This window comes from Capricornis sumatraensis, chromosome 16 (assembly GCF_032405125.1).
Source record: "Capricornis sumatraensis isolate serow.1 chromosome 16, serow.2, whole genome shotgun sequence".
Classification (NCBI taxonomy): Eukaryota; Metazoa; Chordata; class Mammalia; order Artiodactyla; family Bovidae; genus Capricornis; species Capricornis sumatraensis.
In genome coordinates, this window is record NC_091084.1 from 78989253 (window position 1) to 79006073 (window position 16821).

Genomic DNA, 16821 nt, shown 5'->3' on the forward strand with positions numbered 1-16821 from the left:
ACAGGGGGCTCAGAGGCATTGAAAAGAAGTTTTGCTTTAGAGTTGCACTGCTACCGGAATCATAGCACATTTCTAGAGAGAGATATCTAGGGACATTAAATGTTGCTGCTTCTGTATTTAACACAGAACTTTGTGCTTATTGAATTGCTGAACACTCATACTGCTCTATTTTTGCAAATATAGTTATACAGCCAGTGACCCACATGTATCTCTCTATTTTCTGCATTGGACATATGCTCAAATCTATCATTGTTGCATCATATTTGTACTTAAGTATTTCAGTGACAGACGCTTCTTTGATGGCTCAACACTTACAGAATCTACCTGCAATACAGGAGACATAGGAGTTATGGGTTTGATCCCTGGGTCTGGAAGATGTCCTGGAGAAGGAAATGGCAACTCACTGCAGTATTCTTGCCTGAGAATTCCATGGACAGAGGAGCCTGGCAGGTTCCATGGGGCTGCAAAGAGTCAGACATGACTGAGCAACTAAGCACATACACACATTTCAGTTGCAAAGATGAAGGGGTCAAACTACAGGAACTTGACTACAGTATCAGTCTACCAACGGGGTTCCCAGGGGCTTTCTTTATGGTCCAGCTCCCACAACCATATGTGACCACTGGGAAGACCATATCCTTGACCACATGGACCTTTGTCGGCAGAGTAATGTCTCTGCTTTTCAACACACTGTCTGGATTTGTCAGTGCTTTCCTGCCAAGAAGCAATTGCCTTCTGCTATCATGGCTGCAGCCGCCCTCCACAGTGATTTGCCCAAGAAGAGGAAATCTGTCACCGCGTCCACATTTTCCCCTTCTGTTCGCCAGGCAGTAATGGGGCTGGATGCCATCAACTTAGTTTTTGGTTTTTTAAAAAAATATTTATCAACTATCAATTTCATCACTTTCTCCATGATAATTTCCTTCCCTTGTTTCCTCTTCTCATGCCTGTTTTGACGTCTCTGTCTTTTTGTGATGAACAGTCATCTATTTAAGTGTTATTTTATTTTATCCTATGTGTGAGCATTCTTTGTTGAAGGACTGAGCATGCCATACTGTTATCCAAAACACTCTATGTTGTCTGGGTCACAAAAGGAAAATAAACAAACACCTAATAAAAAATTACCAGAGGAATAGTATAAATATATGCCTGTCTATGCAGGAGACACAAGAGACACAGGTTCAACTCCTAGGCGGGGAAGATCCCCTGGAGGAGGAAATGGCAACCCACTCCAGTATTCTTACCAGGAAATTTCTGTGAACAGATGGGCCTTGCAGGGTACAGTTCATGGTGCCACAAGAGTTGGACACAACTGAGGAACTGAGTACACAAACACAGATTAGCCTACTACACACTGTCATTGATAACACTGCAGTTGTACGATGGCACTTTTTATTAGTCATTGGTGGATATATGAGATGGAAGTGATGTAAGAAGGGGAGTGAAGTGATGAGATTGAAGCAGATAGGCTAGAACACATCAATGTCTTTAGTGCAGATTTCTTATTTTGTAAAATCTCAAGATGGAAGAGTTATTATACATTCTTATACATTTTTTAAAATTTTAGTTTTTGATTCCAAAAATAATTTTCTCATAATTGGTTATTCAACCATGCAAGGAGAAGGCAATGGCAACCCACTCCAGTACTCTTGCTTGGAGAATCCCAGGGATGGAGGGGCCTGGTGGGCTGCCATCTATGAGGTCGCACAGAGTCGGACACGACTGAAGCAACTTAGCAGCAGCAGCGGCAGCAACCATGCAAATTCTGGGAGAGGCAGAATCAGTCAGTCAATTCCATGTTGGCTTTCCATTTAATGGGCTTTTTTTTTTTCTTTTTTATACCACACAAGTAGATCTAATAAAATGAGCCAATTTTGGGTGAAATTAGTCTTTAGATACTATAAGAAATTTCCATTATATTAATGAAAGTTGGTTATTCATGGCAATCTATTGACAGTCTATTCTGCTTGGAATTTAATATATTTCAAAGTTTTTCTGCCATATTTCTGCTCATAAGCAGCAATTCCAAAAGAGTTAGCATGAATTGATAAAATAGGTTAGAGATACAATTTTGAAGCTTTTCTCTAAAACAAGAATTTTCTGGAGGTTTTTAATCTATCATGAGATCTTTGCCTAAAATGCCATAATCTCTAACAAAGGCCTCCCTGAGTATTAGAGGCATTTCTTAGACTTTACTTATATCTAGAATATTTTCACACAGGAAATTTTATAGGGCAGTGTGAACACCTAAAACCTCAGTGGCTTTTAGCTTTATCATTTTAATAGGTAATTAAGAATGTCTTTCAGTCTTGCAAGGTTTTTCAAATACATGACCACATCCACACTTTCTCAACAAATAGATTTAGCTTTAGCCTTCAAGAAACAAAAACAAAAACAGATGAAATAGTCAAATATCAAGAGCCTATAGCTCTTTGTACCTGTATGTGTGTGTGCTCAGTCATGTCCTACGCTTTATGACCCCATGAACTGTAGTCTGCCAGAATCTTCTCTCCACAGAATTTTCCAGGTAAGAATACTGGAGTAGGTTGCCGTTTCCTCCTCCAGGGGATCTCCCAATCCAGGGATTGAACTTGCATCTCTTGCATTGGCAGGTAGATTCTTGGCCATTGTACCACCTAGTATAATTAATATGCACGTCTTCATCGTGCCATTATTTTAGTATCCACACTGTGTGACGAACCTTCCCCTAAATCTGTTGTGTATACCATATATATACGTATATATTTGTACTATTCCTCTGGTAATTTTTTATTAGGTGTTTGTTTATTTTCCTTTTGTGACCCAGACAACATAGAGTGTTTTGGATAACAGTATGGCATGCTCAGTCCTTCAACAAAGAATGCTCACACATAGGATGAAATAAAATAACCCTTAAGTAGATGACTGTTCATCACGAAAAGACAGAGACGTCAAAACAGGCATGAGAAGAGGAAACAAGGGAAGGAAATTATCATGGAGAAAGTGATGAAATTGATAGTTGATAAATATTTTTTTAAAAAACCAAAAACTAAGTTGATGGCATCCAGCCCCATTACTGCCTGGCGAACAGAAGGGGAAAATGTGGACGCGGTGACAGATTTCCTCTTCTTGGGCAAATCACTGTGGAGGGCGGCTGCAGCCATGATAGCAGAAGGCAATTGCTTCTTGGCAGGAAAGCACTGACAAATCCAGACAGTGTGTTGAAAAGCAGAGACATTACTCTGCCGACAAAGGTCCATATGGTCAAGGATATGGTCTTCCTAGTGGTCACATATGGTTGTGGTAGCTGGACATATGGTAAAGAAAGCAGAGTGACAAAGAATTGAAGTCCTGGAACTGCGGTGCTGGAGAAGACTCCTGGAGGTCCCTTGGACAGCAAGGAGACCAAACCTGTCAATCTTAAGTGAGATCAACCCTGAATATTCACTAGAAGGACTGATGCTGAAGCTGAAGCTCCAATATTTTGGTCATCTGATGCGAACAGATCACTCATTAGAAAAATCCCTGATGCTGGGAAAGATTGAGAGCAGAAGGAAAAGAGGGCATCAGAGGATGAGATGGCTGGATGGCATCACCAATGCTATGAATGCGAACTTGTGCAAACTCTGGGAGATGGCCAGGGACAGGGAGGCCCGGTGTGCTACAGACCACAAGGTTACAAAGAGTTGGACACGACTGAGCGACTGAACAACAACAAAGACAGCATGGTGATGCACAAAACTAATGTCCTGTCCATTGGTCTTTATATTGATACTACTGTCCTGTCCATTGGTCCTTATAACAATACTACTGTCCTGTCCATTGGTCTTTATACCGATACTACTGTCCTGTCCATCAGTCCTTATAATGAAACTACTGTCCTGTCCATCTGTCTTTATACCTATACTACTGTCCTGTCCATTGGTCTTTATACCGATACTACTGTCCTTGTCCATTGGTCCTTATAACGATACTACTCTTCTGTCTATTGGTCCTTATAGCCTTCTTTCCTTCCTTTTATCCAAGCTTTATTCAGTTAAAATTCACAAATAGCACGTATAAGGTATTCAAAATGAAGATCTGATATATGTATGTGTTGTGAAATGGTCACCACCGTATGGTTAGTAAACAGTTCGTTAATTCATAGAGTTAACATTTAGAGCGTGTGTATGATAAGGACCATTAAGATCTACTCTCCTGGGAAATTTCAAGTTTATAACATAGAATGATTACCTAGAGTCATCATATACATTAGATCCCCAGAACTTATTCACTAAATAATAGTAAGTTTGGCCATTATTACTCATTTCGCCCACCTTTGAGACTCTGGAAAAAAACACCAGTCTACGCTCTAATTCTATAACTTTGAACTTTTAAGATTCAACATATATGTGAAGCTATACAGTATTTATCTTTATCTGTTTGCCTATTCTAGTCAGCATAATGCATTTATGGTTCTTCCATATGTGGTAAGCAAAGCTTCTTGAATTCTAAAAGACACAGTCTTGTCCCTCTCAAGACCCATCTAATTGTCAGATCCTCTGCCCACTATCATTTTATCTCCCAAGTAGAATAATTATTAGGTCTAAGCCTGAATATATCTATCAAAAGATACACTAGTTTTAGATTTTATTTTGGATTTTAAATCCTCATTTTTTATTTCATAGATTTTGAGATTTCTTAAAAGTTATATAGCTATTTAATCAATTAATGCTTCTTATTAGCATTAGCTTATATTCATTTGTATAGAAAGTACAGTGTATACCATAGAACATAAAGAGACTCAAAGATTTCTCAGGAAATACAATAATTCTTAAGGTAGCCAAAATATTATTCAAATGAAAGAATAAAGCAGCAATATTTGACAAAATTAGAAAATTCTGGAAAGTTTTCAACAAAGGGAAAGCACCATATGTAAACTCTTGATACATGAATCGAAGTATGCAATATTTCAGAACTAAAATATTTTCTAAAACTTAGACTTTATAACAACAAATTCTCATTTGAACTGTTTAAGACAACTGTTTCTCTTGCATTGCTCAGTATAAGTTTATATTAAAAAAACACAACAATGTGTGTGTACTTGTGACTATGAGAGTGTGTGAAATAAAAACCTTTAAAATCACATTTAAAGTTTCAGTTTTTCCAGGGCCTGTTTCACATCCTTGTTCCTTAGGCTGTAAATCAGAGGGTTTAACACGGGAATCACGAGGGTGTAAAACAACGAGGACCTTTTGTCTTCATCTAGAGAGTAGGATGAACTCGGCCTGAAATACATGAAGAGCAGAGTTCCCTGGAAAATCGCCACGGCAGTTAGGTGGGAGGTGCAGGTGGAGAAAGCTTTGAACCTCCCTTCGGCAGAGTGGATCTTCAAGACTGCTAGGATGATATAACAATAAGAGACAAAGACTCCTGAAACGGAAGTCAGTTCAACACAGCCAAAAAAAATGAATAATGCCAATTCATTGACCCGTGTATCAGAGCATGAAAGGGAGAGAAGTGGAGGTAAGTCACAAAAAAAGTGGTTAATCACATTTGATCCACAGAAGCATAAGCGGAATGCTAATGTCGTGTGTATCAAAGTATCTGTCATTCCCAACAGGTAAACCCCCGCCATGAGCAGGGAGCACACCCTGCTGGACATGCTGACCGCATAGAGCAAGGGGCTGCTGACGGCCTTGTACCGGTCATAGGCCATCACTGCCAGCAGGAGACACTCACAGTCTATAAAGTTAGAGAAGACCAAAAATTGCAGAGCACAGCCATAGAAGGAGATTGAGCTCTTTTTGGCTAAAAGGTCCACCAGCATCTTGGGGCCAATAGCTGTGGAATAGCAGAGGTCACAGAAGGAGAGGTGGCTGAGGAAAAAGTACATGGGTGTGTGCAGCTGGGGATCCATCCTAATGAGGGTGATCATTCCCAGATTTGCCAGAAGGTTAATGAGATAGACAATAACAAACATGGTAAATAAGATCATCTTGACTCCAGGCTTATCCGTGATTCCCCACAATATGAACTCAGTGAAGGAGGAGCAGTTTCCTCTTTGCATTCTTCTATCTTCTGGTCTAAACTCTTGAGGAAATGATCAAGAAAATGATACACGTAAGGGAACCACTTTGGAGTGTTCACAAATATCTGCAGGGGAGAACACAATTTATTTCTGCAACGGTCTTTTTTTTTTTTTCTTTAACATTTTCAGCCTGATGTCTCTAAGATTAGTGTTTTCTGCACACTATTTTGAAGATGTGATGAGATATTAGTTCATCCAAATATCCCTCCTGATACAAGGAAGGTAGTGCTCAGAGGAACTGAAGAGTTCATGACAGCAACCAGTTGATCCCTAAAGGAAATTGGAAGGACCCACTGTTGCTGCAGCTGAAGCTCCAATAGTTTGGCCACCTGTTGCAAAGAACCAACTCATTAGAAAAATCCTAATGCTGGGAAAGACTGAAGGCAGAAGAAGAGGCAGCAGAAGATGAGATGGTTAGATAGCATCACCAGCTCAATTGACATAGATTTGAACAAACTCCAAGAGACAATGAGGGACAAGGAAGCCTAGAGTGCTGCAGTCCATGCGGTCACAGAGAGTCAGACATGACTTAGTGACTGAACAACAACGTAGGCAGTGACATACTTCAGCAATTACATCTAGATTTGCACAGGTTTCTCAGCTGCCCATCTCAGATACTTTTATTATTATCCAGACTGATAGCAATACCTCTTTAAAGAGTGCCCATTGATCAAGTCATTTTCTGAGTGTGTGCCTCCATGCATGCTCTGTTGCTAAACTCTGACTTGTTGTGTTCTAATAGGCTGCAGCCCTCCAGGCTCCCTATCCATGTGATTTTCCAGGCACGATTCTTATCCCGTGGAGAAGGAAGCCTGGTGGGCTGCAGTTCATGAGGTCGCAACGAGTGAGACAGAACGTAGCAACAGAGCATACACTCAGAAAATGACTAAGTCAGTGGGCATTCTTTAAAGCGGTATTGCCATCTACTTGATAATAATAAAAAATACCCGAGATAGATAGTTTTGAAACTTCTGTCTATTTCTAGATGTTGTTCCTAACTAAACTACTGCCATAAGCTCTTTAATTTCTCTGAGCACTGTATTCTTTGTATCGAGAAGGATATTTAGATGAATTGACATCTCGTTACATTGTCAAAGCAGTGTGAAAAAACACCGATGCTGGAGACAGCAGGCTGAAAGTATATGAATAACCATTTACTATGCTGAAAAAATTCCTTGGATAAAAAATTTTATTTTCATTATCATGTTGCACATAAAACATAATTGAAAATATTTATTACTAGTTTTACAATCTATTAGTATAGCATGCACTGATAGCAATGAAAATAATTGTTATTGATCCTAGTCTTTAGTATATAGTGAGACATGAAATAAGTAACACTGAAATTTTTCTCTAAATATTCATCACTGCTTTGCCACATGACTTATTACCTACTTACAGAGTTTCTGCTGCCAAAGGAGGAAGCTCTTGAACAAAGAAAAATGCTAAAATGAAGTGAAGACCACAGAATCTAACACCTACTGTTGCATCTCTTTGGATTTTAACGGACTTTTATATTATAAGAGTGGAAATAGGTTTAGGGACGATAAGTGCTTCTGTGATACGTAGGTTTCTCTGTCTAGGATGAACGCATTATGGGTCTGTCATATGTTTGCATGCAGGTTACAAGTCTCTGATGTAGATAAGAACAGTGAGTGGGTAAGGAATTTTTTCTTTTGATCTTAGCAGCTATGGGGCTTCACATGAAGATGAATATGCACATTTTAACTTTTAAATTCACTCATACATTATATTTTAAATAAAGAGAACAAACCCACCAAGCCCCCTTTAAATTCACCTATATGCTACTCTGATTATAAAAGGAGTAATATCTTTCCTATAAACCAGGATAAAAATAAATTAATAGTTATATTATGAATATTAACAAGTACAGAATCTGCCAGTTCTAAGAAGAAAATATTGTTCCTGAACATTAAATTACAGAATGTATTCAACTGAGTAAACAGGTATAAAATGTTGTATTTATAAATTGATTTTCCCCCAAATGGGAATGTTTTTGTCCTACGTTCTTTAAATCAGGACCTCAAAACCTACCTGAGATGAGCTGGTCTTAGGTAGCTGAACAAGCAGATAGCATTTTATTTCACCAGGTACATTGGGATTTAAATCCCTGGGCCACTGCCTTTGGGTGTTGGTGTTGTACAAACATGCCATTAATTATGTTTCTGCTTCTGCGTTTTGGCTCATGAATCAGGGACAATTTTAGCACAGGATGACCTTGTACACATCAGTTATTTAGTGATCTTGTCACTAAATTAATCTAGCATAAGGGGGGCTTCCCTCGTAGATAAGTCGGTAAAGGATATGCCTGCAATGCAGGAGACCCGGGTTTGATTCCTGGGTCAGGAAGATCCCTGGAGAAGGAAATGGCAACCCACTCCAGTACTCTTGCCTGGAAAATCCCATGGATAGAGGAGCCTGGCGGGCTACAGTCCATGGGGTCCTAAGGGTTGTACAAGACTTAGTGACTAAACCACCACCACCAAGGATGAAGCAGTGTGAGTGAATACAGAGAGAAATATCTCCATAATATATGATGAAAATACTTAAAATATTGAGAAACCATGCATTTGTATATATAACAATTTGTATCCAAAATATATGAACTTTCATCAATAGCAAAAAAAAAAAAAAAAAAAGAAAAAGTGAGCAAAAAAAAAATTGAACAAATACTCTCAACAAGATGATAAATCGGCAAGACGTTAATGCTTAAGAATTCCATTCTTATGTGAATCAGTAGGTATTAAGGCAGTGGCATGGAGAAGCAATGGCACCCCACTCCAGTACTCTTGCCTGGAAAATCCCATGGATGGAGGAGCCTGGTGGGCTGCAGTCCATGGGGTCGTGAAGAGTCGGGCACGACTGAACGACTTCACTTTCACTTTTCAGTTTCATGCATTGGAGAAGGAACTGGCAACCCACTCCAGTGTTCTTGCCTGAAGAATCCCAGGGATGGTGGAGCCTGGTGGGCTGCCATCTGTGGGGTTGCACAGAGTTGGACACGATTAAAGTGACTTAGCAGCAGCAGCAGCAGCAGCAGCAGCAACAGCAAGGCAGTGGCAATAAAGCCACAGTAAGATAACATGACTTAAATGTTAATGGACTGAAATTAAATACTGATCATAACTAATTTTCTGTTTCATCTGAATTCTCATTTGCGAAATACACAGGCTTTCTTATCAGTTTGGGTCTTTTCTCAGTTCTTTCCATTTTTTGTTTGTTTTTCTACTTTTTTCCTTATCAATCTGAGAAATTATGCTAAAATTCATAAATGTAGTACATATATAATTTTGTAAAAGTGATTCTCAATTTTTAAAAATGCCTTTATATATGTCATTGTCATTCTTGCCTACGAGGAGCTCAACACTAAAATGTCACCTGTAACCTGGGGAGATTTCATTGAGGCCAATCTCAGACCACAATATGATTGCTAAAAATTTCCCACTAAAATTAAGAAGGGCTCCCAGGTAGCTCAGTGGTAAAGAAAGAATCCAACTACCAATGGAGGAGACTCAGGAGACATATGTTCGATCCCTGGGTCAGGAAGATCCCCAGAGGAGGAAATGGCACCCCACTGCAGTATTCTTGCCTAGAAACTTCCATGGACAGAGGAGCCTGGCAGGCTACAATCCAGGGGTTGCAAAGAGTTGGACATGACTGAGCACATGCACACACACGTGCACACATACACACACACATACACACAAAATCACAAAACTGATTATGTTTCAAAAGCATTTTGATATCATTACTTACTTCTCTGTTACACATATGGTGTATGTACAGTTGTTCTCAATCCCCTAATTCTACTCTTATCCAAATTAATTTTTCCCTCAGGTATATCCCTATCTTCAGGGATGCAAAAATGCCTTGGGTTACATTTTGTTCAGCCTGAAGCAAGCGTTAATTTTTAACAGGCCTGCTCCTCAAAAACATGTGCACTAACATCATTTCTATGTTCCCCCACATAATAATTTAAACCTGAGTTTGGGCAGCTACATTAAAAATTGCAAGGTGAGTCACCTAAAATATCTCCCAATGGGATTGGTGCTTCATTAAAAATGGAGATTTTAAGTAATCAAAAAACATCTTAAGGAGAAATGTATGCTTCAGATACAAGTGAGGAAAAAACAATTGTTTTCTCGTGTTCTGCTGACACGAAAACAATTTTATGTTGGCAAATACTACCCAAAGATGATCTTTTTTTTAGACTATAATGGTCAGTTCCTCAAACTTTGAGTAGTATGACACAGAGCTCATTGCATGGTCTGATATTAAAGTACATTTCAGCTCCCCGCTGCTGTGAGAGTGGCCAGGAGAGTCAGTGGGTGGACGAACGCAGTGCTGTTCTGCAAGAAAGGCAGCGCTTTCAGTGATATAAAGATCAAGAAGGTGCTGAGATACTCTGGTAATTATACTCTACATCAATTTCATAATTCTATATGAATAATCATTTTATATAAGAAAATTTTAGACAGAAATAAATATTAATATTTTTCATAATCTCATAGAAAAACATAAAGACAGTTATTTTAAAGTATAATATACATACAGCCAGAGAAGGCAATGGCACCCCACTCTAGTACTCTTGCCTGGAAAATCCCATGGATGGAGGAGTCTGGTGGGCTGCAGTCCATTGGGTCGCTGAAAGTTGGACACGACTCAGTGACTTCACTCTCACTTTTCACTTTAATGCATTGGAAGAGGAAATGGCAACCCACTCCAGTGTTCTTGCATGGAGAATCCCAGGGATGGCAGAGACTGGGGGGCTGCCATCTATGGGGTCGCACAGAGTCAGATATCACTGAAGTGACTTAGCAGCAGCAGCATACATACAGGAAAAGTTTCCATCTAAAAATGTAGACTTCAAAAAATCGTTCAAAATTGGAAAGATTCCTGCATCCAGAACCAAATCCAAAAAAAAAAAAAAAATACTAGATTCTCAGAAACTGTCCCTACATCCATCAGAAATTGATTTTCCATATGATATGTGAGTCTGTATATTTTTAAGGTATAAAGTAGTGAGATCATACAGCTTTTACACTTCTATGTTTGGCTTTTTTCACTTAAGATTATGTTTGTGAAGTTTTCCCATGCTCTTGTATGAGGGTGTGGTTATTCATTTTCATTGCTGTGTACTTTTTCAGCATACAAACTTATCATAAAGTCATTTGTCTAATCTAAAGCAGGAGTCAGTGAACTTGACCTGTGAAGTTTTATTGGAGCTGTGACACACCATTTATTCATGTTTTATGGATGGCTGCTTTTGTGGTAGAGGACAAAACAGTTCAGATGTACCAAGATTTTATCATCTACAAACCCTAAAATATACATTATTAAATACTTTCAGAAAAGTATGTCATCTTGATATAATGTATTAAAAGATATGAGTTGCTTTTGGTGTTATACTACTGTAATTAATACAATGGTGAACGTTTCTATGAATGCCTTTTGGGTGCATTCATTCTATATGCTTGGACATGCTTCTAGGAGTGATATTTTTGGACATTTATTTGTTCAGCTATAGGAGACTCAGACATAGAATATTGCCAAGTGCAGTGTCAAATCTCAATCTACTGTCAATGCATAAAAACCATGATTGTTTCACATCCTCAACAATAGTAGATATTTGTTTACTATTTGGTGTGTAAACAAGTACTTTTGCCATTTGGTAAACTCTTAACATTTTATTTCACTTCCATTTACTTCAGCACTAATAAAGCCAGATATCTATCCGCTTCTATCAGCCTCGAGCCATGAGCTACTCCAGAACTCGTGACCTCCAGAGGAGAGGATTTTGATCTGGAGTCAGAGAGGAGGCTTGATCACTTGAAGGTTTTGTGTAATAAAGTTTTATTAAAGTATAAAGGGATAGAGAGGGGTCTGACATAGACATCAGAAGGGGGCAGAAGGAGTGCCCCCCTTGCTAGCATTTAGCAAGGAGTTATATATCTGTTAAAGAATCACCTAAAAACAGAGAGTTGCATCAGGCCCCTCTCCCACAACATACATTTTGAGACAGCACGGGGCACAAGGCGAGTCATCCCTGGCCATAAAACAATTGACATGAACCTTAAAGAAAGGCAGATTTCCAAGCAAATACATAGTTTCATTAACATAGCTTAAGAGAACATTCTCATGAGTAAGAGATATGGATTTGTTGGGCCATTATCAGTTCAAGGTTTGAGAAAAATTAAGTCCAGGCTGAACCAGGGGTCTTCCTGACAACACAGAATTTAAAACATACCTTCTTTAAATTTTGTATAGAGAAGGAACAAACAAAACAAACAAAAAACATCTGCCACTTGCAGCTCATTTCCTCTTCTTGGGGATCCCTCGCCTTCCTGCCTGTTACCTTCTCATAAGGAGTCCATGAGATGTTGAACTTGGATAACAGGGCATGTAAAACAGCTGCTTTTAAAAGTTTTTGGCCTACTAAAACTCACACTGTCTTAATGACTTCATGTAACTGACATTTCAGGTTGAGTGAGTGAGTGAAAGTCACTCAGTCATGTCCAACTCTTTGCAACCCCATGTACTATAAAGTCCATGGAATTCTCCAGGCAGAATATTGGGGTGGGAAGCCTTTCCCTGTGGAAAATTCTGAAAGAGATGGGAATACCAGACCACCTGACCTGCCTCTTGAGAAATCTGTATGCAGGCCAGGAAGCAACAGTTAGAACTGGACATGGAACAACAGATTGATTCCAAATAGGAAAAGGAGTACGTCAAGGCTGTATATTGTCACCCTGCTTATTTAACTTCTATGCAAACTACATCATGAGAAACGCTGGACTGGAAGAAACACAAGCTGGAATCAAGATTGCTGGGAGAAATATCAATAACCTCAGATATGCAGATGACACCACCCTTATGGCAGAAAGTGAAGAGGAGCTAAAAAGCCTCTCGATGAAAGCGAAAGAGGAGAGTGAAAAAGTTTGCCTAAAGCTCAACATTGAGAAAATGAAAATCATGGCATCCGGTCCCATCACTTCATGGGAAATAGATGGGGAAACAGTGGAAACAGTGTCAGACTTTATTTTTGGGGGCTCCAGAATCACTGCAGATGGTGACTGCAGCCATGAAATTAAAAGACACTTACTCCTTGGAAGAAAAGTTATGATCAACCTAGATAGCATATTCAAAAGCAGAGACAGTACTTTGCCGAGAAAGGTCCATCTAGTCAAGGCTATGGTTTTTCCTGTGGTCAAGTATGGATGTGAGAGTTGGACTGTGAAGAAGGCTGAGCACTGAAGAATTGATGTTTTTGAACTGTGGTGTTGGAGAAGACTCTTGAGAGTCCCTTGGACTGCAAGGAGATCCAACCAGTCCATTCTGAAGGAAATCAACCTGGGGAATTTCTTTGGAGGGAATGTTGCTAAAGTTGAAACTCCAGTACTTTGGCCACCTCATGAGAAGAGTTGACTCATTGGAAAAAACTCTGATGCTGGGAGGGTTTGGGGGCAGGAGGAGAAGGGGACGACCGAGAATGAGATGGCTGGATGGCATCACGGACTCGATGGACGTGAGTCTGAGTGAACTCTGGAAGCTGGTGATGGACAGGGAGGCCTGGTGTGCTGCGATTCATGGGGTTGCAAAGAGTCAGGCACGACTGAGCGACTGAACTGAACTGAAGTGAGCCTTTCCCTTCTCCAAGGGATCTTCGCAACCCAGGGATCAAACCCAGGTCTCCCTCATTTCAGGCAGATTCTTTACCAGCTGAGACACAACGGAAACCCTAAAATACTGGGATAGGTAGCCTATCTCTTCTCCAGGGGATCTTCCTGACCCGGGAATCGAACTGGGGTCTACTGCACTACAAGCTGAGATACCCGGCCTACATGTTCAGATCAAATCTTCGACTGAATGTGAAGTGACTCTTTTTTGTTTTTTCTTCATATTCTTTCCACTGATATGGATGGATTTACACTACAGTAAAGCCATATTTTATAGAGGCAGATCATATGGCCTGAAAAGAGCTTTAGAGGTAATATAGCTTAAATCCCTCTTCTTCACAGGATGATCTGAGGGATAGAAAGCAAGTGTGAGGTATTTAGAGTAGTGTTCCTGCCTGGTTTATAGCATGGTTCTAATGAAAGAGAAAGACATCCAGGGTGGTTGAAGATTTCTGCTTCTAGCTTTAACCCAGATCCTCCTACTTACTGGTGTGTTGAACATTACTGCTTTTCTATTTGTAACGAGTATACTTGTACAGCCTGTAACAAGTATGAGTCTGTCTGTCCTCTGCATTAGACATTTACTGAATCTAACATTGTTTTGCCATGATTCAGTTCAGTTCAGTCTCTCAGTCGTGTCTCTTTGTGACCCCATGGACTGCAGCACGCCAGACTTCCCTGTCCATCCCCAACTCCCAGAGCTTGCTCAAACTCATGCCGTTGAGTTGGTGATTGCCATGTTTATGTTAAAGTATTTCAGTGGCAAGGATGAAGAAAGAGGTCAAGATATAGGAATTTGACTGTAATATTAAAACATTACATATGTCATTGATAAATTGTATTTGCACAATGGTATTTTCCATGAGTCACTGGTGCATGTATGAGGATAATGTGATGTGAAGACATTAAAATGGTACAGAATGAAGAACACTGAAGTTGACAGGCTAGAATACAGTTTTTAAAGTATTGTTCCCTATTTTTCACAGATTACTGTCAAGAAAGAAGAATCATTTTGCCCAAATTCCTATCTGAAATTCCTGTTTAGAAATTATCTAAAAAAAAAATTCCATAATTTCTCATTAATTTCTTCAATTTGAGGAGAGGAAGCCTGCAATTAACTGAACCAGTCAGTTCTATTTTTGGAATTCCATTTAATGGGCTTAAAATATTCTTCTATTTACATATTCCTCACTATATTCAATAAAATGGGCTAGTATTCATGTTGAATTAGTCTTTAGATGGTGACATAAAACGTATCATATATATGAAGATGGGTTAATTAGATCTATGTTTATTAACCTCTGAATTAATGGTAGCCCACTGACACCCTATTTTAACTATATTTCTAACTATATTTGCTGCCATTTTGCTGCCCATCTGCAACAAGTCAAAAGAAGTCTGAGTGAATTGATGAAGTGTGCCAGGAGGACACATACTTAAGTCTTTTCTATTAGGCAGGAATTATCCTAATTTTTTTACTATGAGAATTTTTCTTAACATGGCATTGCTAAGTCGTGTCCAACTCTGTGCGACCCCACAGACGGCAGCCCACCAGGCTCCCCCATCCCTGGGATTCTCCAGGCAAGAACATTGGAGTGGGTTGCCATTTCCTTCTCCAACGCATGAAAGTGAAAAGTGAAAGTGAAGTCGCCCAGTCATGTCCGACTCTCAGCGACCCCGTGGACTGCATCCTACTAGGCTCCTCCACCCATGGGATTTTCCAGGAAAGAGTACTACCACCCTGAACAACAGAGGAATTATGTAGGCTTTATTTTTCCATTCTGAAATATTGTCACATAAGGTCATTTTACAATGGCAGCAAGAAAATTGAAGACCATCAAAGGCTTTTAATTTTATAATTGCAAAGAATAAATATGTCTCTTTCAGTACATTATGGTATTTTAAATACATGGTCACATCCTAGCTTTCTCAACAAACTAATTTAGTGCTTTAGCCTTCAGGAAACCAGATCAAACGCAGATGAAATAGTCAAATAGCAAGAACTTAGAGCTTATTCTTTATAGTGAAATTAATAAGCATGTCTTTATAGTATATTATCTTAATGTCCGAAACCATTTTATGGACCTTCCAAACAAGCATGTGTATATGTGTTCAATGTGTTAACTATAATCTGATATACATTTTTAAGCTACTTATCAAACCCTCGTTTTACTACTGACATACAATTAGCAGTGAAAAAGTGTTGTATTCTATTTTTAGTTTATTATACTTTTGTTTATTTGATTTTCCAGACAACATGCAATGCTTTGTTTGTATAATGCAATGCTCAGTCTTTAGCAAAGAACTCTGATAAACAGGGTGATATAAAGTAATCTTTTAAATAGGTGTTTTTTTGTGAACCACAAAGAGACAAAGAGGGGTATTTGCATGCAATGTGGGAGACCCGGGTTTGATCCCTGGGTTGGGAAGTTCCCCTGGAGAAGGAAATGGCAACCCACTCCAGTATCCTTGCCTGGAGAATCTCATGGATGGAAGAGCTTGGTGGGCTACAGTCCTTGGGGTCGCAAAGAGTCGGACACAACTGAGCGAGCTCACTTCACTTCAAGAGTAAGGAAAATGGGAAGGAAATTGGTGTGCAGAGAGTCACAGAAGAATCGATAGCTGATAATGAAGCACAATTATGTACTTTATCATGATTCTGTCCACTGCGCCTTAAATTCTTTTACCTTTTTTTTTTAAACTGTATTCAGATAAAATTGACAAATAACATGCTTATGATATAGGGCATGAAGATTTAATATATGTGTACATTGTGAAATAATTACTACAATAAAGTTAGTTAACACAGTCATCAATTTACATAGCTATCACTTTGAGTGTGCACACCATGGAAACCCTTAAGAACTCCTCTCTCAGCAAATTTCAGTCTTACGATACACAACTGTTAACTAGAGCCACAGTGCACATTAGACGCCCAGAACTTGCCCATCGAGTAACAGAAGGTCCGTAAACTTTGACCAACATGACCCATTGCTCCCACCTTTCAGCCCGTAGCAACGGCCACTCTACTCTCTATCTCTATGTGCTTGACCAGCTGGATTCCATGTGTTGGTG

The 16821-nt window shown here is 39.3% G+C and overlaps 1 protein-coding gene across 1 annotated transcript; it reads right to left on the minus strand.

The window, feature by feature from the left end:
- Positions 1–5107: 5107 nt before the first annotated feature.
- On the minus strand, positions 5108–8792 carry LOC138092874 (olfactory receptor 5W2-like). Its single transcript, XM_068988930.1, has 2 exons — positions 8780–8792; positions 5108–6039 (listed from the first exon to the last, which is right to left on the minus strand). Exons 1-2 carry the CDS (start codon positions 8790–8792, stop codon positions 5108–5110), a joined length of 945 nt encoding a protein of 314 aa, XP_068845031.1.
- Between the last annotated feature and the right edge of the window lie 8029 nt (positions 8793–16821).